Here is a 24730-nt window from a genome sequence, read left to right as displayed (position 1 = left end):
TTCCTCGTTGTCGGGTTTTTGTCTTCGTGTTGCTTTTGTCTTTGTCATGCATCTCATATCATGTCATCATGTGCATCGCATTTGCATACGTGTTCGTCTCATACATCCGAGCTTTTTCCCCGTTGTCCGTTTTGCATTCCGGCGCTCCTATGTCCTCTGGTGTCCCCTTTTACCTCTTTTCGTGTGCGGGTGTTAAACGTTCTCAGATTGGACCGAGACTTGCCAAGCGGCCTTGGTTTACTACCGGTAGACCGCCTGTCAAGTTTCGTGCCATTTGGACTTCGTTTGATACCCCAACGGTTAACCGAGGAACCGAAAAGCCCTCGTGTGTGTTGCAGCCCAACACCTCTCCAAAGTGGCCCAAAACACACCTAAACACCCTCCATTATCTCGGTCGTTCGATCACGAGCGTGTGGCCGCAAACTGTGCTCAATTTGGAGCCTCCTAGCTCCCTCTACCTATAAATATAGACCCCCCTCCAAAAATTCCGCGGAGAAACCCTAGCCTCTTTTCCCTTGGGTTCCAGGACTCAAAGGTCATCTTTATTTTAAACCCCCGGGCCAGTGCTCCTTTGAGAGTTGGTCCAAACTAGAGCCCTTTGCAGCGCCCCCTCGAGGAAACTCGAGGTTTGGTTTTAGTTGTACGGAGCGCTCATCCGGTGTGCCCTAGAACGAGATATGTGCAGCTCCTATCGGGATTTGTCGGCACATTCGGGTGGCTTTGCTGGTTTAGATTTACCATTGTCGAGATGTCTTGTAACCGGGATTCCGAGTCTGATCGGATTGTCTTGGGAGAAGGAATATCCTTCGTTGGCCGTGAGAGCTTGTGATGGGCTAAGTTGGGACACCCCTGCAGGGATTTGAACTTTCGAAAGCCGTGCCCGCGGTTATGGGCAGATGGGAATTTGTTAATGTCTGGTTGTAGAAAACTTGAAACTTAACTTAATTAAAATGAATCAACAGAGTGTGTGGCCGTGATGGTCTCTTTTCGGCGGAGTCCAGGAAGAGAACACGGTCTCGTGTTATGCCTGAACGTAGGTTGTTCTAGGATCACTTCTTGATCATAGTTTCTCGACCGTACCTCGCCTTCTCTTCTCACTCTCTTTTGCGTATGTTAGCCACCATATATGCTAGTGCTTGCTGCAGCTCCACCTCATACCTTTTACCCTACCTATAAGCTTAAATAGTCTTGATCGCGTGGGTGTGAGATTGCTGAGTCCCCGTGACTCACAGATTACTTCAAAATCAGATGCAGGGACCGATGATACCGCTCCAGGAGTTTCGAATGAGCTCAAGTGGGAGTTCGGTGAGGACTCAGGACAATACTACGTTTCCTTTCCAGACGATCAGTAGTGGAGCCCAGTTGGGGCGATCAGGGACATTTGCATTTGGGGTTGTCTTTATTTTGGTTCCGTAGCCGGACCATGATTGTATCTGGATGATTGTAATAATATTTATTCTATTGTGTGACGTGGCGATTGTAAGCCAACTATGTACCTCTTTTCTTATTCAGTACATGGGTTGTGTGAAGATTACCCCACTTGCGACATTGTTTACAATGCGGTTATGCCTCTAAGTCGTGCTTCGACACATGGGAGATATAGCCGCATCGTGGGCGTTACACCACCATCATCGGCGGCCGAGCGGCGAGCCGGCGGCCACCTGCGGTGGCGATGAGGGAGAGAAGAGGTGGGGGAGAGGGCCGGCGGCAGGCTAGGGTTACGCCGCCCGGGTCGCCCCTGCGGGAGCGATGTGGGGGCCTCGGAGATGCAGAGGTGTATATTAGAATCATAGAACATTATCATCCTTGTGCCTTTCAAAACATATATAAGTAGATTTTCTTTTCAAAATTCTTCGGATAATTCAATCGACTAGACAGAAATCAAGCTGCTTTGTTTCATCTGTCTTTTTTTGAAAGGATTGTTTCATCTGTATTCAAACATAGAGGCTCCAAGTTAAGGAAATACACTTTGGTTCCTGGTTGTATGCACTCTATATAGGGAATTTTTCAATAACTAAGCAAAAAAATCAAAATAGTTATGAACTATTTTTAGAATAAACTTGACTTACTTTTGCACTGGTATATAAATTTTCACACACCAACGTTGACTTCATAGCGAAAAAGACGAAATTTATTTGCTATTATAGGTCACTATTCACACTATTTGGCCAAATTTTTGTATTTTTGAAAAAAAAGTCAAAGGGGAATTTTTTGTGGAATTTTTTGTCACGAGTATAATGAAAGATCAAGTTTATTTTAGAAATATTTTTAGATTTTTTTTGACTTTTCATTGAATTACTAAAAAAATCCATAGGTGTAGATGTCCTCATAGACCAAACTTTCGCCTCCCTCCAAGCTAAGTGAAACACCGAAGACTGAAGCATCAAAGCTTGAAGATTGGACCAGAATCTCATCTTGTCTCACGTTGTGGAGTTTTTCTCCTCTCTCCTCTCGGCCAAAACGGATTCTGGGTTTATGACCGCCCCTTCCTTTTGGAATGATCATGATAAGGTTTCCGCTAAGAAAAATGAAGCCTTAATGATTCCCCTTTCTGAGGAGGAGATTCTGCATTCCATTAATAAGGCCAATGCTAACTCGGCTTCGGGCCCAGAAGGCTTTTCTATCCCTTTCTTCAGGAAATTTTGGCCCCAGCTGCGCACCCTTGTCTGTGCGGTGATTCAAGGGTCCTGCTTGGGTACGGTCGATATTTCCAGGCTTAACTACGATGTCATCACCCTCATCCCTAAAGTCAAGGGCGCGGACTTGATCTCTCAATTCAGACCTATCGCCCTTATTAATAACTTTGCGAAGTTCCCCGCCAAAGGACTTGCCTCTCACATGTTGCCCATCGAGTTATCTCCCTTACCAATCCGCCTTTGTTAAAGGGCGATTCATTCTAGAAGGGGTCCTCTGTCTTCATGAAATTATTCATGGCATCTGTAAGAGAGGCAACAAGGCAATTATCCTTAAGCTGGACTTTGAGAAAGCCTACGACTCGGTCAGTTGGAAGTTCCTTCGGCAGGTCCTGCTGGCAAAAGGCTTTGAAGGAGCCTTTGTCCATAGGGTCATGCAATTGGTGTCAGGTGGCCACACGGCGGTGTCGGTGAATGGGAGGGCGAGCAATTTCTTCCGTAACTCTAGGGGCCTCACGCAGGGAGATCCGGCCTCCCCTCTCTTGTTTAACTTCGTTGCAGACGCTCTTTCCAACATCCTATCTAGGGATGCTGCGGCTGGATACATCTCCCCTGTCAGCTCCCACCTTATTTCGGAGGGGATCACCCACCTCCAATATGCTGACGACATGATCATTATGGTTGAGGTAAATGATGTCTGCATTACCCATCTTAAGTTCTTGCTGCTTTGTTTTGAAGCCTTGTCGGAGCTCAAGATTAACTTCGTGGAGAGTGAAGTGATCGTTACTGGGGTTCCGATTGTTGAGGCCCTGCGTGTCTCTCAACTGCTGAATTGTGCTCCAGGCTCATTTCCTCTAAAATACCTTGGGCTCCCTATCTCTACTGATAAGCTCTTGGCAAAAGATTTTGCTCCTGTGGTTGCCAAAATGGGTAATCGTGTCATGCCATGGAGGGGCAGATACAATACTCAGGCGGGCAAGATTGCCCTTACCAATGCTTGCTTGTCATCCTTACCCATGTTCCTAATGGGTTTCTACCTTCTCTCTATTGGTACTCATACGGGCTTTGACAAGCACAGGGGTGCTTTCTACTGGAATGTGACAGATAATAAACGCAAGTACAGACCGGTGAAATGGGAACATATTTGTTGGCCCAAGAACCTTGGGGGTTGGGCACAATTAATACCTTGATAATGAACAAATGCCTTATCGTCAAGTGGTGGTGGAAGATCATGACTAATTCTGAGAACCCACTCTGGTTTACCATTCTTAAATCAAAGTATTTTTCCTAACTCTAGTCCTATGTTTGCTTCGGCTTTGGGCGCGTCTCAATTATGGAAAGATCTAGTTAAAGTTCGACCGGTATTCAAATTTCTCATGAAATTTGTAGTTCACAATGGTAGGTCCACGCGATTTTGGCTTGATTGGTGGTGCGGTATGGCACCGCTGGTGGTTTCCTTTCCGGTTCTCTTCTCTTTTTGCCTGAACCCTGAGATTTCTATCTATGAGCTCTTAGTAAACAATTGGGACCTGGCGTTTCGCCGTTCCCTTTCTCCTGTAGAGTTGGAAGACTGGCAGCGTCTTGTTGCCCTCTTCCCCGTGCTCTCGAAGAAGGAGGATTCGGTGATTTGGCCCCATAGTACGTCTGGGCGTTTCTTTGTTAAGTCGCTCTACGCCAAGCTTATTTCCGATTCTACTACTTCCAAGTTCAAGGTGATCTGGCGGGCTCGTGTCCCCCTCAAGATTAAGGTCTTTATGTGGCAAGCTTTTAGAGGGCGGTTACCGGCAGCTGACCAGATTCGTAAGCGAAACGGACCGGGCTCCGATAGATGTGCTTTGTGTGGTCTAAGGGAGGATATGGGACATATATTCTTCAACTGTGTTTTGGCGAAACTTTTTGGTGTTGTATCAGGTCCTGGCTTCATGTCTCGTGGAGGCCTGTTTCCTTCTCAGAACTTCGAACTTTGGCTTCTAACCTGGTTGGGGCCGAGAGGAGACTGTTGTGGGTGGGATTCTCGGTCATGTGCTGGACTCTATGGACCACTTGAAACAATTTTACCATCGAGAATATCTTCCCTGCTAAACCCTCTGATTGCTTATTTAAATCATGCATATTCTTGCAGCAGTGGAGATTATTGACTAAGGAGGCGGACCTAGATGCTTTTGATGTGATGTCTACCAAGATTCGAGCTACTGCTACTTCTCTTCTGCAGCATCAGTCCGTCGGCTAGGAGCTTGGTGGTCCCTTTGTCGTCTCTCTCTTAGTTTCCGGCCTGCGTGCCGTGCGCTGGCCTGGGAGCCATATACATCTGCTTTTCCAAACTGTCTTCGTGGGCGTTGTTACTATTCTGCGGGTTGTTGCGTTGTGGTTGCGTTATTTACACTGCATGGTGGCTTTATCTATAAAGCCGAGCTCTGGCCTCTAAAAAAATATACGCAACAAAAAAATGTATGCATTAGTCTATATATCTATTAACGGCATCTCAAACTTCCCTAAAACAGACATGTATTTGCCCACGGATCAATCTAGATTAGTGTATGGACACAAATACAGGAGCCGGCCATCCAACCCTATATCTCAGATGTCCACTAATATTAATTTAAATTAGCAACCTTCCCCCAAATTGTGCATTTGAAGTAGAGTGATTAGCACCTTCTGCCAAATTGTGTACTTGTAGAATAATTAGCACCTTCCGCCAATAAACTTTGGTCTTATTAGACCTTTCGTCAATTAACTTTGGTCTTGTTAGACCTTCCGCCACTGCACTTTGGTCCTAGTAGACCTTCCACCATATTAGTATCCATTCGTTATTGGCACTTTGGTTTTCATAGCATTCCTAGTACAACGATTTTAAATTCCTTTACATTTCTTTACAAAGAGAGTAATTAGTAGCCTTCCGCCATTTGGAACTTTGGTCTTAGTAGCCTTCCGCCAAATCCTGTCAAATTGTGTAGCATGATTAGTAGCCTTTCCATAAAATACATGCTAAAATGGTCACTTGTTAAACAACCTTCCGTCAAATACATGTGCTAATCATTCTTCTTTGCCAAACAATAACAGCCTTCCGCCAAAGCCTGCGTGGACGGAGAGCAAAGGGGTACATGGTGGCTTTTGAATGGCTAGCGGATGTCCGAACTCCCACGAAGTCTCACTAGTTTGTTTCCAGTTTGCGGGAAGATGGGTAGACGGACTGGTCCGCAGACCGATACGAAACCATGATGGATGACAAAATGTATTCCAACCGCTTTGTCTGGACGAATGTGTGCAATTTCAGGGTCCGCCTTGGCACTGGCAGAGCTTAGTGCAATCCTTCAGGGGCCACTCCCAGGTTTGGGTAAATTAGTGGAAAAAAATTTGTAGTCAACATAGATGAGAAGAAATAGTATGCTTGCCAGTGACGGAGCCAGGGGACGAGCAGGGGGCTGCCCCCCCCATATGATCGAGCAAACATGCGGCAGGTATACATAATTAGCGAGAGAATTGCACGCACACATGTACTTGCCCCCCTATCTCAATGTTATTCTAGATAAAAGAAAAAAAGGCCCATGTATAAGCCCACTAGCATTCAGATTGGGCAAGTTAGCCTCCGCTCCTCACCAAACATGTACCTCCTAGAAGCCACGTTCCCTGTGATTAGCGTGCACGTGGGATTAGGCGTCACCGCCGCCATCCCGTGCCCTTCCCGCCCCCTGCCTCGCTCTCCCTTCTCTATTGCTCACCATCTGATTGATACCGTGGGTCGGCGATGCAGCCTACTTTACTACTCCAGCCAAGGTTAATACATCACTATTCTTATCTCTCAGTTTCTCATGTGTGCGTGCAATTCTCTCGCTAATTCTAGGACACTCAATTTCAGATTTCAGTTATTTGGTTGTGTGATTTGAGATGCTGTCAAGAATTCATATCTTTTGAGTGTCCTAGAAATTATCGTGATGCATACTATTTTGTACCAGTTCCTATTTGTGATACAAAATATTCCTATGTCGAACATATACAATACAGCTAACACTAAGAGTAAAATTCAGTAACTACGAAAAATAAAAACGCCGCAAAACATTGTTAAGATTCATTGTTTTCTAAGCTCGCTGCTTCGAGTTTTCAACTACCAAAATTAGTTTTTTTGGAGGAAACTACCAAAATTGTTAATGAGGCTGATTTTCAAGCTCTCAACCTAGTTTGCTATGATCATCTTTTCCACTCGATTTTGTTATTTACTCGGCTTGCCCCCCCCCCCCCATACCCAAATCCTGGCTCCTCCCCTGATGCTTGCCTCCCCCCTCCATTGATCCTTGTCAAGCTCCGCCACTGCAACTTGGAGATTGCCCTAATAAAGGAAGGTGATATTCTTAGCCCGTCAAGCGTGTTTGCAAAAAGGCCCTTCACCTTTTTAGAATCAACGTGCAGTCCTAACAAACGCACCTCTGCCCAAAATTTCTCTTGGTCGCACTATTGCACGAACTATTGGACAGAAAGCTTAAGTTTGGGGCATGCAAAGAGGTGTTTGACACGCTAATACGCCGCTAGTGTGACGAGGTGGCCTCCTAGAGTGCTGGCACGGATAGCTTGCAGAATATGCTATTGGGCCAAACTGTTGCCGCCGACTCAGATTCTCCCTTTGAATTGGATCGCCCCCTAATCCAGAGTATACCCATATTTGATTGAGCCCATGATAGAGAGCTCCTGCCACAACTTCTGTATTGCAAGATCATCATTACAACCCTCCAGTAAGTGCTCTTGCCACCATGAAATGGCGGCAGAAATTGCCAACACCGGTGATGAGTGTATTTGATGAGAGAGAGCATCAGCCGCCACATTCGTGATGCCTCGCTTGTACTTAATTGTATAGACCATGAGCTCCATGAAAGCCTTATGTTGAATCCCCGTACTAAGACGTTGCTCTATCAAGTGCAACAATGCCTGTTGACCCAAACACCATTTCTCAACCGCCATGAAGATAGCTATTGTAAGTGCTCAACACATGATTCTTCCAGCACAAGGCCTTACTCAGGAACGCCAAAGGGTACCTTGCTGCATTAGAACTACACCCACCCCATCTTTGCAAGAATTTGTCTCCAACACAAAGGGCGGCAAAAAATTGGGTACCGCATGCACAAGAGCATTGACCATCGTTCTCTTGAGTAGCTGGAAGGCTTTATCCGTCACTGGTGTCCACTAAAAGAGCACACCCTTCTTGAGTAGGTTAGTCAGAGGGTGACTTATCAGCCCATGATAATGGATAAATTTCCGGCAATACCGGGTTAGTCCCAGAAATCCATGGAGCTCTTTCAGAGATGTTGGCACCGACCATGCTTGCACAGCCTCCACCTTTGTAGGATCAATTGAATCCCTGCCTGATCCAATCACATGCCCTAGATATGTCAGCCAAGGTTGTGCAAGGGCACACTTGGAAATTTTTGCCACCAACTTATTATCCAGAGAAGCTGAAGCACAACCTTCATTTGTTGCAAGTGCACCTCCAGCATTGTTGTGACGCCCCCGACTTAATCGTGCACTAATCATACACACAAATGCGCACAATCAAGATCAGAGACTCACTGGAAGATATCACAACACAACTCTAGACACAAATAAAATAATACAAGCTTTATATTACAAGTCAAGGGCCTCGAGGGCTCAAATACAAAAGATTCAGCGAAAGCAACAATATCTGAGTACAGACATAAGATGAACAAGTTTGCCTTAAGAAGCTAGCAAAACAAAGACATGGATCGAAAAGGCGCAGGCCTCGTGCCTGCGAGCCTCCTAACTACTCCCGATCATCGGCGGTCTCCATGTAGTAGTAAGCTCCGTCGGGGAAGTAGTAGTAGTCAGTGACTGGATTAGCTGGCCCCTTGACTCCGTCATCTGATCGTAGCAATCGGGTATAGGGGAAAAGAGGTAGCAAAGCAACCATGAGTACTCATCCAAAGTACTCGCAAGACTTACATCAGATCTATATTAAGTATGTATCGGTATCAAAGGAATGGGGCTATGTCTTTGGACTGAACTGCAGAAATGCGAGAATAGAAGGAAGGCCTAGCCTGTCGAGGGCTAGCATCTTGCGGTGCCTTGTAGCATTAGAAGAGTGCAGATTAGCATATTATAAGTAACAAGTATATTGTAGTAACACCCAGAGATCCTTCCTCGACTCCCTATGAGAAAGCGGTCCCAGAGCCATCATATCCATTTAGTGTCTGCAGTATCCAGTTCTAGTTGTATAGACCGGGATACAACTTTGAGCATCTGTTACCGTGGACACGACTATTCAAATAGATTAACTTCCCTGCAGGGGTGCACCAACTTACCCAACACGCTCGATTACCTTTCGCCAGACACACTTTTCTGGGTCATGCCCGGCCTCAGCTGATCAACACGCCTAGTACTACCTAGGCTTAACAGAGAGGTGAGCACACCGTTCTACATCCTAAATGCAAAGGGGTCATGGAGCAATCGTCCTTTCCAATCCCGCGCATTGCGAGGACGGTCGGGATCAGTCCTAGCTACCTCTTTATACAAAGCAGGTGCTTACACGGACCACCCGGATGCGTGCCGCAAAAACGCGAATGTCTGAGAGCTTTTAGAAGAAACGTACGACGCCGAGTGCCCATACTTATTCCCGCGTGGTGGTCAGTGCAAAGGCCAGAGGCCTACTCAAATCACATACCCAAACCTGTTAGTGTCTTGGGAGCGCAGAGACGATCAATGATCCACAATCTATGGTCCCGTCGCCCCATCTCGCAGACTTACAGCAAGGGATAAGATTGTCCGGCCGTGCCGCATAATTATCTCGCGGGTACCCTCACGGTCAACCCAACTCCAATCTCTCGCGGGTGCCCCTCGGGGCCGACCCGACTTCAACATCTCGCGGGTACCCCTCGGGGCTGACCCGACTTCAACATGGTTCTAAGGTAAAGTCAAGGTAACCGTGTGTCCATAACATCAAGGGGGAAATTGGAGGAATCACCCTTGATGAATTCCTACTCGATGTAACCGTCAAGATGAACTTTGAGGAATCACCCTCGAAGGGTTCGCACTTGAGGTGTTGTATGATAAAGTCATCATCAGGAGTGGTGAAGAAGGAATCACCCTTCGTAATCCACGACCGATTAGCTACACTACAAAGATTCAGGTGCCTTACAAGGTATCACCTTCGGCACTTGATAGCACCTCTACAGAGTCGTACAACTAAGGGGGCGTGCGATGATGTGTTAGTCTCTGCACATTGATCACATTGATTGAGTCATCTGGTAACTAAGCGGGGCAACAAGGACAAGGGTGAGGGGTCACTGATGGATCACTAACCAACCTATACTAAGCATATAGGATAATAGGTAAAGTAACAATAGCAGGTTACAAAAGCAGGCTATGGATCAAAATAGGAGCTATCTAACAACAGTAGCAAAATCTAATGCAAGCATGAGAGAGAAAGAATGGGTGATATAGGAATGATCAAGGGGTTTTTCTTGCTTGGAAGCTCTGCGGAAAGGAGCTGATCGTCAGGCATGTAGTCATACCATGGAGAAGCGTCAGTCTCGGGGTCTACCGGAGAGAAGAGGAGGAAGAAACAATAAATATAAAGCAAACAAAATGCATCATGATGCATGACATGGAAATATGCGGTGCTAGGGGTGACCTAACGCAGTGCTGAGCGTTACAGACAGAGCAGGAAAATATATGTGGATATTTCCCCGACTTTAGGAAGTTATCGGACAGATGAAACGGAGGGGAAGGTTCCATGTTTGCAGTGTTAGAGGCATGTGAAAGGTGTGTGGATAGCATATTCGGATTCGTTATATTTTTCTGATATTTTTCATATATAAATTATTTTCATCCGAGTTACGGCACATTTTATATAATTTTTCAAAGTTTAAATGATTTTCTGAATTTACTGGATTTAATTTAATTTGAAACTATATTAAATATAAATGCGGGTACACAGAAAGTGTACCTAGAGAATTGCACATGAGGATGACAGGTGGGGCCATGGGTTGAGTCAGCATGTCAACAGTTGACCTGTTGACTGCTCAACTGGGTCAACCGAGACCCACGTGTCATAGATTGGGGGTGCCCAGTCAGCAATTTAACTGGTCAACTAGGTCCAGTGGGACCCAGTAGTCGGTGACTGTTAGTATTAACATAATTTTTTAGCCTAATTGACTTAATTACCCAAAAGGGGCCCAGATGTCATTTTCTAACTTTTAACTAAAACATTAAGTTTGTGGGGCTTGGATGTTAGTGGGCGCTTAGTCCCTAAATAAATTGCCTGGCGATTGGGGTCCACACATCAGCGGCCCAGGTGGTGGCATGTGGTGGCACGCCGGGACGGCAGCGAGGTTCGAGAAAACTGCCACAGGGGGCCAAACAAGCCGCCGAGCAGCTTGTTCGAACGCATGCAATACCGCGCGTTGTTTGGTGCAAACGGGAGGCGTTGAGGAGGTCTGCAAGGGCGCTGCAGAGAGCAGTGGTGACGGTTGGAGTCGGGCTAGCAGTAGGCGCGACCAGGCATGAGTGAGCGCGCGCGGGTGCGCGGTGAGGCAAGCGCGGGGCGTCCCAAGGGCACATAGCAGTGCGGCCAGGGCACGGTGGGTGAGCGGACGACGCAGGCCCGAGGCAGATGCGGGGTGCGGCCGGTGAGCGGAGGCCAATCCCAGCGCGAGGCCAGAGGACACGGGGAGGAGTAAGAGGGGCTTCGGGAGGACCAGGTGCTCACTGTGGAGCTCACAGGCGCTTCGAGGAAGCCGGGGGAGGTCGAGGTCGCGCGGATCGACGACGTGCAGTGGTGACCGTAGGCGGAGGGGAACAGCGCGTACGACGCTGGAGATGCTCCTCGGCTCCAATCTGGTGATGCGAGGGGCGCAATGAAAGACGGCGATCCTCCTAGCGCAACCCTCGGCGGCGGGGAGGTCGTTGGCCGCGCCGGACGAAGGGGGACAAGGTGATGACGGTGTGGGGCGAGCGAAAACGAGAGGGAGAGGGTCGAACAGGGCGGGGGGGGGATTGTGAGGTTTAGGGTTCCATGGGAGAGAGCAATGACCCGGGGCGGTCTTACCCTCGCCGGTGCGCAGTGGATGGCCGACATGTGTGGCCCTTGCATCATGGACGACTGATACGTCTCCAATGTATCTATAATTTTTGATTGTTCCATGCTATTATATTATCTGTTTTGGATGTTATATATGCATTAATAGGCTATTTTATATGACTTTTGGGACTAACCAATTAACCTAGAGCCCAGTGCCAGTTCCTGTTTTTTCCTTGTTTTAGAGTTCCGCAGAAAAGGAATACCAAACGGAGTCCAAACGGAATAAAACTTCCGCGATGATTTTTATTGGACCAGAAGACACCCAGGAGACTTGGAGTGCAAGTCAGAAGAGCCATGAGGCGGCCACAAGGGTGAAGGGCGCACCCAGGGGGTAGGACGCGCCCCCAACCTTGTGGGGCCCTCGATGACCTCGTGACCTAGATCTTCCTCCTATGTATACTCATATACCCCAAAAACTTCCAAGGGAGCCACGAAACCACTTTTCCACCATTGCAACCTTCTGTACCCATGAGATCCCATCTTGGGGCCTTTTCCGGCGTCCTGCCGGAGGGGGATTCGATCACGGAGGGCTTCTACATCAACACCATTGCCTCTCCGATGAAGCGTGAGTAGTTTACCACGGACCTACGGGTCCATAGCAAGTAGCTAGATGGCTTCTTCTCTCTCTTTGATTCTCAATACAATGTTCTCCTCAATGTTCTTGGAGATCTATTCAATGTAATACTCTTTTGCGGTGTGTTTTCGGAGATCCGATGAATTGTGTATTTATGATCGGCTTATCTATGAATATTATTTGAATCTCCTCTGAATTCTTATATGCATGATTTGATATCTTTGCAAGTCTCTTCGAACTATCGATTTGGTTTGGCCAACTAGATTGGTTTTTCTTGCAATGGGAGAAGTGCTTAGCTTTGGGTTCAATCTTGTGGTGCTCGAACCTAGTGACAGAAGGGGAACCGACACGTATTGTATTGTTTCCATCAAGGATAAAAAGATGGGGTTTTAATCATATTGCTTGAGTTAATTCCTCCACATCATGTCATCTTGCTTAAAGCGTTACTCTGTTCTTATGAACTTAATACTCTAGATGCATGCTGGATAGCGGTCGATGTGTGGAGTAATAGTAGTAGATGCAGAATTGTTTCGGTCTACTTGACACGGACGTGATGCCTATGTTCATGATCATTGCCTTAGATATCGTCATAACTTTGCGCTTTTCTATCGATTGCTCGGCAGTAGTTTGTTCACCCACCATAATAATTCCTTTCTTGAGAGAAGCCTCTAGTGAAACCTATGGCCCCGGGTCTATTTTCCATCATATAAGTTTTTGATCTACACTTTTAGTTTCCTATTTACTTTCTTTGCAATCTTTTAATTTCCATTCCATAAACCAAAAATACCAATAACATTACTTTGCCGTTTATCTATCTCCATCAGATCTCACACTGCAAATAACCGTCAAGGGATTTATAACCCCTTTATTGCGTTGGGTGCAAGTTGGTGTTTGTTTGTGCAGGTATTCGGTGGCTTGCGCGTTGTCTTCTACTGGATCGATACCTTGGTTCTCAAAACTGAGGGAAATACTTACTCTACTTGTTGGGGAACACAATAATTTTAAAAAAAATCCTACGCACACCCAAGATCTATCATTGTGATGCATAGCAACGAGAGGGGAAGAGTGTTGTGCACGTACCCTCGTAGACCGTAAGCGGAAGCGTTATGACAACGCGGTTGATGTAGTCGAACGTCTTCATGATCCGACCGATCCTAGCATAGAAGGTATGGCACCTCCGCGATCTGCACACGTTCAGCTCGGTGACGTCCCGCGAAATCTAGATCCAGCTGAGTGTTGAGGGAGAGTTTCGTCAGCACGACGGCGTGATGACGGTGATGATGAAGCTACCTGAACAGGGCTTCGCCTAAGCACTGCAACGATATGACCGAGGTGGATTATGGTGGAGGGGGGCACCGCACACGGCTAAGACAATTGTAAACTTGTGTATCTATGGGGTGCCCCCTCCCCTGTATATAAAGGAGTGGAGGAGGGGAAAGGGCCCACCCTCTATGGCGCGGCCTGGAGGAGTCCTACTCCCACCGGGAGTAGGATTCCCGCCTTCCCTAGTTGGACTAGGAGAGGAAGGAAGGGGAAGGAAGGAGGAAGGAAAGGGGGGCCGACCCCCCACCCAATTCGGATTGGGCTTGGGGGGGCCTCCTAGTCTCCCTTCTCCTCACTCCCACTATGGCCCAATAAGGCCCATATACTTCCCGGGGGGTTCCGGTAGCCTCCCGGTACTCCGATATATTCCCAAACTCATCCGGAACCATTCCGATGTCCAAACATAGTCTTCCAATATATTGATCTTTATGTCTCGGCCATTTTGAGACTCCTCTTCATGCCCGTGATCACATCCGGGACTCCGAACAACCTTCGGTACATCGAAACACATAAAATCATAATACCGATCGTCACCGACGTTAAGCGTGCGGACCCTATGGTTCGAGAACTGTGTAGACATGACCGAGACTCATCTCCGGTCAATAACCAATAGCAAAACTTGGATGCTCATATTGGTTCCTACATATTCTACGAAGATCTTTATCGGTCAAACCGATAACAACATATGTTGTTCCCTTTGTCATCGGTATGTTACTTGCCCGAGATTCGAACGTCGGTATCTCAATACCTAGTTCAATCTCGTTACTCGCAATTCTTTTTACTCGTTCTGTAATGCTACATCCCGTAACTAACTCATTAGTTACATTGCTTGCAAGGCTTATAGTGATGTGCATTACCGAGAGGGCCCAGAGATACCTCTCTGATACACTGAGTGACAAATCCTAATCTTGATCTATGCTAACTCAACAAACACCATCGGAGACACCTGTAGAGCATCTTTATAGTCACCCAGTTACATTGTGATGTTTGATAGCACACTAAGTGTCCCTCCGGTATTCGGGAGTTGCATAATCTCATAGTCATAGGAACATGTATAAATTATGGAGAAAGCAATAGCAGTAAACTAAACGATCATCGTGCTAAGCTAACGGATGGGTCAAGTCAATCATATCATTCTCTAATGATGTGATCCCATTTATCAAATGACAACTCTTTGTCAATGGCTAGGAAACTTAACCATCTTTGATCAACGAGCTAGTCAAGTAAAAGCATACTAGTGACACTCTGTTTGTCTATGTATTCACACATGTACTAAGTTTCCGGTTAGTACAATTCTAGCATGAATAATAAACATTTATCATGATATGAGGAAATATAAATAAAAACTTTATTATTGCCTCCAGGGCATATTTCCTTCAGTCTCCCACTTGCACTAGAGTCAATTATCTAGATTACATTGTGATGATTCTAACACCCATGGAGTCTTGGTGTTGATCATGTTTTTCTCGTGAGAGAGGCTTAGTCAACGGGTCTGCAACATTCAGATCCGTATGTATCTTGCAAATCTCTATATCTCCCTCCTTTACTTGATCGCGGATGGAATCGAAGCGTCTCTTGATGTGCTTGGTTCTCTTGTGAAATCTAGATTCCTTTGCCAAGGCAATTGCACCAGTATTGTCACAAAATATTTTCATTGGACCCGATGCACTAGGTATGACACCTAGATCGGATATGAACTCCTTCATCCAGACTCCTTCATTTGCTGCTTCTGAAGCAGCTATGTACTCCGCTTCTCATGTAGATCCCGCCATGACACTCTGCTTGGAACTGCACCAACTGACAGCTCCACCATTTAATAAAAATATGTATCCGGTTTGTGACTTAGAGTCATCCAGATCAGTGTCAAAGCTTGCATCGACGTAACCGTTTACGACGAGCTCTTTGTCACCTCCATAAACGAGAAACATATCCTTAGTCCTTTTCAGGTATTTCAAGATGTTCTTGACCGTTGTCCAGTGATCAACTCCTGGATTACTTTGGTACCTCCGTGCTAAACTAATAGCAAGGCACACATCAGGTTTGGTACACAACATTGCATACATGATAGAACCTATGGCCGAAGCATAGGAAATGACTTTCATGTTCTCTCTATCTTCTGCAGTGGTCGGGCATTGAGTCTGACTCAACTTCACACCTTGTAACACATGCAAGAACCCTTTATTTGCTTGATCCATTTTGAACTTCTTCAACACTTTATAAAGGTATGTGCTTTGTGAAAGTCCAATTAAGCGTCTTGATCTATCTCTATAGATCTTGATGCCCAATATATAAGCAGCTTCACCGAGGTCTTTCATTGAAAAATTCTTATTCAAGTATCCTTTTATGCTATTCAGAAATTCAGTATCATTTCCGATCCACAATATGTCATCCACATATAATATCAGAAATGCTACAGAGCTCCCACTCACTTTCTTGTAAATATAGGCTTCTCCAAAAGTATATATAAAACCATATGCTTTGATCACACTATCAAAGCGTATATTCCAACTCTGAGAGGCTTGCACCAGTCCATAAATGGATCACTGGAGCTTGCACACTTTGTTAGCACCTTTTGGATCGACAAAACCTTCCGGTTGCATCATATACAACTCTTCTTTAAGATATCCATTAAGGAATGCAGTTTTGACATCCATTTGCCAAATTTCATAATCATAAAATGCGGCAACTTCTAACATGATTCAGACGGACTTAAGCATCGCTACGGGTGAGAAAGTCTCGTCGTAGTCAACTCCTTGAACTTGTCGAAAACCTTTTGCAACAAGTCGAGCTTTGTAGATAGTAACATTACCGTCAGTGTTAGTCTTCTTCTTGAAGATCCATTTATTCTCTATGGCCTGCCGATCATCGAGCAAGTCAACCAAAGTCCACACTTTGTTCTCATACATGGATCCCATCTCAGATTTCATGGCCTCAAGCCATTTTGCAGAATCTGGGCTCATCATCGCTTCCTCATAGTTCGTTGGTTCGTCATGGTCAAGTAACATGACCTCCATTACAGGATTACCGTACCACTCTGGTGCGGATCTTACTCTGGTTGACCTACGAGGTTCGGTAGTAACTTGATCAGAAGTTTCATGATCATCATCATTAGCTTCCTCACTTACTGGTGTAGGAATAACTGGAACTGATTTCAGTGATGAACTACTTTCCAATAAGGGAGCAGTTACAATTACCTCATCAAGTTCTACTTTCCTCCCACTCACTTCTTTCGAGAGAAACTCCTTCTCTAGAAAGGATCCATTCTTAGCAACAAATATTTTGCCTTCAGATCTGTGATAGAAGGTGTACCCAATAGTCTCCTTTGGGTATCCTATGAAGACACATTTCTCCGATTTGGGTTCGAGCTTATCAGGTTGATACTTTTTCACATTAGCATCGCATCCCCAAACTTTAAGAAACGGCAAATTGGGTTTCTTGCCAAACCAAAGTTCATAAGGTGTCGTCTCAACCGATTTTGATGGTGCCCTATTTAACATGAATGCAGCTGTCTCTAAAGCATAACCCCAAAACGATAGCGGTAAATCAAGACATCATAGATCGCACCATATCTAATAAAGTGCGGTTACGACGTTCGGACACACCATCACGCTGTGGTGTTCCAGGTGGCGTGAGTTGCGAATCTATTCCGCATTGTTTCAAATGAAGACCAAACTCATAACTCAAATATTCACCTCCACGATCCGATCGTAGAAATTTAATTTTCTTGTTACGATGATTTTCCACTTCACTCTGAAATTCTTTGAACTTTTCAAATGTCTCAGACTTATGTTTCATCAAGTAGGTATACCCATATCTGCTCAAATCATCTGTGAAGGTAAGAAAATAACGATACCCGCCACGAGCATCAACACTCATCGGACCGCATACATCAGTATGTATTATTTCCAACAAGTCTGTTGCTCACTCCATTGTTCCAGAGAACGGAGTCTTAGTTATCTTTCCCATGAGGCATGGTTCGCAAGCATCAAGTGATTCCGAAAGTCCATCAGCATGGAGTTTCTTCATGCGCTTTACACCAATATGACCTAAACGGCAGTGCCACAAATAAGTTGTACTATCATTATTAAACTTATATCTTTTGGCTTCAATACTATGAATATGTGTATCACTACTATCAAGATTTAGTAAAAACAGACCACTCGTCAAGGGTGCATAACCATAAAAGATATTATTCATATAAATAGAACAACCATTATTCTCTGATTTAAATGAATAACCGTCTCTCATCAAACAAGATCCAGATATAATGTTCATGCTCAACACTAGCACCAAATAGCAATTATTTAGGTCTAAAACTAATCCCGAAGGTAGATGTAGAGGTAGCGTGCCGACGGCGATCACATCGACTTTGGAACCATTTCCCACATGCATCGTCACCTCGTCCTTAGCCAATCTTCGCTTAATCCGTAGCCCATGTTTCGAGTTGAAAATATTAGCAACAGAACTAGTATCAAATACCCAGGCGCTACTACGAGCATTAGTAAGGTACACATCAATAACATGTATATCAAATATACCTTTCACTTTGCCATCCTTCTTATCCGCCAAATACTTGGGGTAGTTCCGCTTCCAGTGACCAGTCCCTTTGCAGTAGAAGCACTCAGTCTCAGGCTTAGGTCCAGACTTGGGCTTCTTCACTTGAGCAGCAACTTGCTTGCTGTTCTTCTTGAAGTTCCCCTTCTTCTCTTTACCCTTTTTCTTGAAACTGGCGGTGTTGTTGACCATCAACACTTGATGCTCCTTCTTGATTTCTACCTCCACAGCCTTTAGCATTGCGAAGAGCTCGGGAATCATCTTATCCATCCCTTGCATATTATAGTTCATCACGAAGCTCTTGTAGCTTGGTGGCAGTGATTGAAGAACTCTGTCAATGACACTATCATCAGGAAGATTAACTCCCAGTTGAGTCAAGTGGTTGTCGTACCCAAACATTTTGAGTATATGTTCACTGAAAGAACTATTCTCCTCCATTTTGCAGTTGTAGAACTTACTGGAGACTTCATATCTCTCAATCCGGGCATTTGCTTGAAATATTAACTTCAACTCCTAGAACATCTCATATGCTCCATGACGTTCAATACGTCGTTGAAGTCCCGCCGTAAAGCATGGCACACTGAATTATCGAGTAGTCATCAGCTTTGCTCTTCCAGGTGTTCACAACATCTGGCGTTGCTCCTGCAACGGGTTTGTTACCTAGCGGTGCTTCCAGGACGTAATTCTTCTGTGCAGCAAGGAGGATAATCCTCAAGTTATGGACCCAGTCCGTGTAGTTGCTACCATCATCTTTCAACTTAGCTTTCTCTAGGAACGCATTAAAATTCAACGCAACAACAACACGGGCCATCTATCTACAACAACATAGACATGCAAAATACTATCAGGTACTAAGTTCATGATAAATTAAAGTTCAATTAATCAAATTACTTAAGAACTCACACTTAGATAGACATCCCTCTAATCATCTAAGTGATCACGTGATCCATATCAACTAAACCATGTCCGATCATCACGTGAGATAGAGTAGTTTTCAATGGTGAACATCACTATGTTGATCATATCTACTATATGATTCACGCTCGACCTTTCTGTCTCAGTGTTCCGAGGCCATATCTGCATATGCTAGGCTTGTCAAGTTTAACCCGAGTATTCTGCGTGTGCAAAACTGGCTTGCACCCATTGTATGTGAACGTAGAGCTTATCACACCTGATCATCACATGGTGTCTCGGCATGACGAACTGTAGCAACGATGCATACTCAGGGAGAACACTTATACCTTGAAATTTAGTGAGAGATCATCTTATAATGCTACCACCGAACTAAACAAAATAAGATGCATAAAGGATAAACATCACGTGCAATCAATATAAGTGATTTTATATGGCCATCATCATCTTGTGACTTTGATCTCCATCTTCAAAGCACCGTCATGATCACCATCCTCACCGGCTTGACACCTTGATCTCCATCGAAGCATGGTTGTCGTCTCGCCAACTATTGCTGCTACGACTATCGTTACCGCTTAGTGATAAATTAAAGCAATTACATGGCGATTGCATTTCATACAATAAAGCGAACCATATGGCTCCTGCCAGTTGCCGATAACTCTGTTACGAAACATGATCATCTCATACAATAAAATTTAGCATCATGTCTTGACCATATCACATCACAACATGCCCTTCAAAAACAAGTTAGGCGTCCTCTAGTTTGTTGTTGCAAGTTTTACGTGGCTGCTACGGGCTGAGCAAGAACCGTTCTTACCTACGCATCAAAAGCCACAACGCGGTATAGTGATTGCTTTTTGATCTTCAGAAAGAAACCCACCAGCCACCTATGTGCGAAGCACGTCAGTAGAACCAGTCTCGCATAAGCGTATGCATAATGTCGGTCTGAGCTGCTTCATCCAACAATACCGCTGAATCAAGAATCAACTAGTGACAGCAAGCAATATGTATATACCCACGCCCACAACTTCTTTGTGTTCTATTTGTGCATATAACATCTACGCATAGACCTGGCTCTGATATCACTATTGGGGAATGAGGGAGTCCTGGATTAGGGGGTCTCCGGACAGCCGGACTATATCCTTTGGCCGGACTATTGGACTATGAAGATACAAGATTGAAGACTTCGTCTCGTGTCTGGATGGGACTCTCCTTGGCGTGGAAGGCAAGCTAGGCAATATGGATATGTAGATCTCCTCCATTGTAACCAACTCTGTGTAACCCTAGCCCACTCCGGTGTCTATATAAACCGGAGGGTTTAGTCCGTAGGACAACATACAATCATACCACAGGCTAGCTTCTAGGGTTTAGCCTCTACGATCTCGTGGTAGATCAACTCTTGTAATACTCATATCATCAAGAACAATCAAGCAAGACGTAGGGTATTACCTCCATCAAGAGGGCCCGAACCTGGGTAAACATCGTGTCCCCTGCCTCCTGTTACCATCCGACTTAGACGCACAGTTCGGGACCCCCTACCCGAGATCCGCCAGTTTTGACACCGACATTGGTGCTTTCATTGAGAGTTCCACTGTGTCGTCACCGTAAGGCTTGATGGATCTTTCGATCATCGGTAGCGATGTGATCCAGGGTGAGGTTTTCCTCCCCGGACAGATCTTTGTATTCAGCGGCTTCACACTGCAGGCCAATTCGCTTGGCCATCTGGAACAGATCGAGAGCTACGCCCCTGGTCATCAGGTCAGATTTGGAAACTTGAACTACACTGCCGACATCCGCGGAGACTTGATCTTCAATGGATTCGAGCCCGTGTCAGGTGCGCCGCACAGTCACGACGAGCATGACGTAACTCTACCATCAGACAGTATTCGGGAGATCGCATCTGCAACTATTCCGGCCGTCAATCTGGAGCAAATCGCGCCATCCGAGAGCGGAGGGATAGACCCCGCCATGGAGGCCGCAATATCAGTGGCGATAAAGCCGTATACTGACTTCACCCCTTACGAGAGCCGTGTCGCCGAACCACTGGATTCGTCTCAGGCCACGGTCTCCAAGTCGCCTACATCCGCGCCCATCGAATCCGACTGGGCGCCGATCATGGAGTTCACCTCCGCGGATATCTTTCAGCACTCACCTTTCGGCGATGTGCTAAATTCATTAAGGTCTCTCTCCTTGTCAGGAGAACCTTGGCCGAACTATGTCCAGCTAGAATGGGATGCGGACGACGAAGAAATTCGTTGCCCACCCACCACCCACTTAGTAGCCACTGTCAATGATTTAACCGACGTGCTCGACTTCAACTCCGAAGACATCGACGGTATGGACGATGATGCAGGAGACGAACAGGAACCACCGCCCACAGGGCGCCGGACCGCCACCTCATCATACGATATATACATGGTGGACACCCCCAAAGAAGGCAATGGCGACGAGACAGCGGAGGATGACCCCTCCAAGAAGCAACCCAAGCGCCGACGTCAGTGGCGCCGCTCTAAGTCCCGCCACAGCAAAAGTAGTGATACCGGCACAGGAGATAATAACACTCCAGATAGTGCCGAAGACAACCACAATCCCCTCCAGTACGATGTAGAGTGGGAGGATAAACAAGCTAGCCCTCCAGAGCAGGCGGCACATGGAGAACTGGAGGAGGACAATTACATGCCTCTCTCCGAAGACGAGGTGAGCCTCGGCGACGAAGAATTTATCGTGCCTGAGGATCCCGTCAAGCAGGAGCGCTTCAAGCGCCGGCTTATGGACACAGCAAATAGCCTGAAGAAAAAGCAACAACAGCTTCAAGCTAATCAAGACTTGCTAGCAGACAGATGGACCAAAGTCCTTGCGGCCGAGGAATACGAACTCGAGCGCCCCTCCAAGAATTACCCAAAGCGTAGGTTGGTACCCCACTTCGAGGAGGAAGCATTGAAACCTACATCACCAGTGTACGATGCGGCTGACCGGCCGCCTCGTGGCCAAGCCAGAGAGGCGTTTCGGCTTGAAGTTCAGCCTACACCCCGCCGCCACTCAAACAAAAATACCAAGGCCTGGGGCAACACACGGGACCTGCGAGACGTATTGGAAAACAAGGCAAAACATGCAAGATCGATCTACGGATCAAGGGGGCACGCACCAATACGCGACGATGATTGTCACACCGGATACACTAAAAGCAAATCCGGCCGAGCCGAACACGGCAGACAAGACTCGTATGAACCGCATCGCGATATAGCCCGGCACAGAGGCGCCACACACCCCTTATGCTTCACTGATGAAGTAATGGAACACGAATTCCCAGAAGGGTTTAAACCCGTAAACATCGAATCATACGATGGTACTACAGACCCCGCGGTATTGATAGAAGACTTCTTCCTCCACATTCATATGTCCCGCGGGGATGACCTACATGCCATCAAGTATCTCCCACTCAAACTCAAAGGGCCGGCTCGGCATTGGATCAATAGCTTGCCGACCAACTCCATAGGAAGTTGGGAGAACCTGGCAGAGGCATTCCTGGATAATTTCCAGGGCACTTACGTGCAACCGCCGGACGCTGACGACTTAAGTCATATAACTCAGCAGCTAGGGGAATCGGCCAGGAAATTCTGGACCCGGTTCCTAACCAAGAAGAACCAAATTGTCGACTGTCCGGATGCAGAGGCCTTAGCGGCATTTAAGCATAATATTCGTGACGAATGGCTCGCCCGGCACCTCGGCCAAGAGAAGGCAAAATTTATGGCAGCCCTCACGACACTTATGACTCGCTTTTGTGCGGGCGAAGATAGTTGGTTCGCTTGTAGTAACAATACAGCAAGCAAACCTGGCATATCACAAGCCAGGGATAGCAACGGCAAAACACAAGCGCCGCAAATATGGCGAAAACGCCAAAAATACGGCAGTTAATGCCGGGTTCAGGGGCTCAAAGTCCGGTCAGCGGAAAGGGCCGCCCAAAAATACAAATCCGAGTCCATCCAGTCTGGACTACATACTCGCTCGCCAATGCCAAATTCATGGCACCCCAGATACGCCAGCCACCCATACCAACAGAGAATGCCGGGTCTTCAAACAAGCCGGCAAGGCAGGCGCCAAAAAAGAAGAGGGGTCTCAAAGCGACGATAGCGACGAAGAGCCCAGATCGCCGAACACAGGAGGGCAAACCCCCCCCCCCATATTCAATCGGTGAATGTGGTAAATACCACCCAAATTGCCCACTTGGACCAGAGATGCACCCTTAGGGACGACGGCTCAACGGAACTCGCCGTCCCACAATATAAGCTAGGGCCGGTCACCTTCAACCGCACGAATCGTCCGGTTAACGCCAATCGGGGTAATCCAGCCGCACTAATCCTCGACCCAATAGTAGACGGGTTCCACCTCACTCGAGTCCTTATGGACGGAGGTAGCAGTTTAAATCTGCTTTACCAGGACACAGTGCGCAAGATGGGCATCGATCATTCAGCGATCAAGCCCACTAAAGCCACTTTTAGAGGCATCATACCAGGTATGGAGGTTAGCTGTACAGGCTCCATTGCTCTCGAGGTAATCTTCGGATCACCAGAAAATTACCGTATAGAAGAGTTAATCTTCGAAATCGCCCCTTTCCGCAGTGACTATCAAGCACTGCTTGGGCGAACCGCATTCGCTCGATTCAACGCAGTGCCACATTATGCCTACCGTAAGCTCAAAATGCCCGGTCCACGCGGCGTCATCACGGTTCATGGCAAGGCCAAACCTTCCTTCGGCACCAACAAATACATCACTGCCTCAGCAGCAGGAACAACAAGCAGCACCTTGCAGCCGAACCTCGAGTCGACGCCCAGGCTCCCGGACACCGTCAAGGGGCTCCGAACTACTTCGCGGAAGGATACCCCGGCTCGTCCAGAGCTCAACTAAACACTCCGGTGAAGGCCATGACAGGCCGAACTCAGCGGTTCAACCGCCCTCCGGTACGCAAACATTTCTTATATTTCCTTTGCAGGTTCACCTTTGCACCGACCGGGACGGACTCCACAGAGGCAGCTCGAACGCGTCAGGGGATCCTTAGACATTCCCCGCAGCGAACGTCCGGCTACAATACGGATCCGCACTCAACCTCTTCCCCCTGGTCACAGCAGGTTCTGCTATCACAACTCCTTTCTTTATCACATTACTTGTACCCATACGCATAGACATATTATTCTAATACAACATGTGGATTTATATGACGTTTATCTGCTGATTATTTCTTATCGAAATCATTTCGTCAAATGGCATCCGTACACAGCGACATGCCTTAAATATGACAGGGGCTTTCTTTTCCCCGTAACACGGCAATAAAAGTCCGAACACCTTCATGGAAGTTCGGCACCCCGAACTTATAGCATTATATGCATCAGCTCCGAATCATGTCTTGGGTCAATAGTTGGGTTTGCCCGGCTCCCATGTTTTGGTACCTTACGTTCCACTATATCGGCTAAGGTAACACTGGGAGAACTACTACGGTTGTGTACCGGTTCTTCCGGATGAGCACCTCAGTAGAGAAAGCCAAAAACTGACTGTCATGATACGGCGCGAGCTTGGTCAGCTGTTCAAGCGGTCACAAAATCGTTAAGGATTTCTCCCGCATAATGCCATAACCAATGCAGCGTGCGATGGATCGGC

General features: G+C 46.6%; 1 protein-coding gene across 1 annotated transcript; it reads left to right on the top strand.

Moving 5' to 3' along the window:
* Positions 1 to 3067: 3067 nt before the first annotated feature.
* On the top strand, positions 3068 to 4863 carry LOC147990806 (uncharacterized). The gene is made up of 3 exons (XM_087538403.1): positions 3068 to 3563; positions 4194 to 4381; positions 4756 to 4863. Exons 1-3 carry the CDS (start codon positions 3068 to 3070, stop codon positions 4861 to 4863), a joined length of 792 nt encoding a protein of 263 aa, XP_087394529.1.
* The last annotated feature ends 19867 nt before the right edge of the window (positions 4864 to 24730 follow it).

This window comes from Triticum urartu, chromosome 1A, assembly GCF_056163025.1.
Source record: "Triticum urartu cultivar PI428250 chromosome 1A, HENAU_Tu73, whole genome shotgun sequence".
Taxonomy (NCBI): Eukaryota; Viridiplantae; Streptophyta; class Magnoliopsida; order Poales; family Poaceae; genus Triticum; species Triticum urartu.
This window is presented reverse-complemented; position numbering and strand designations above follow the sequence as displayed.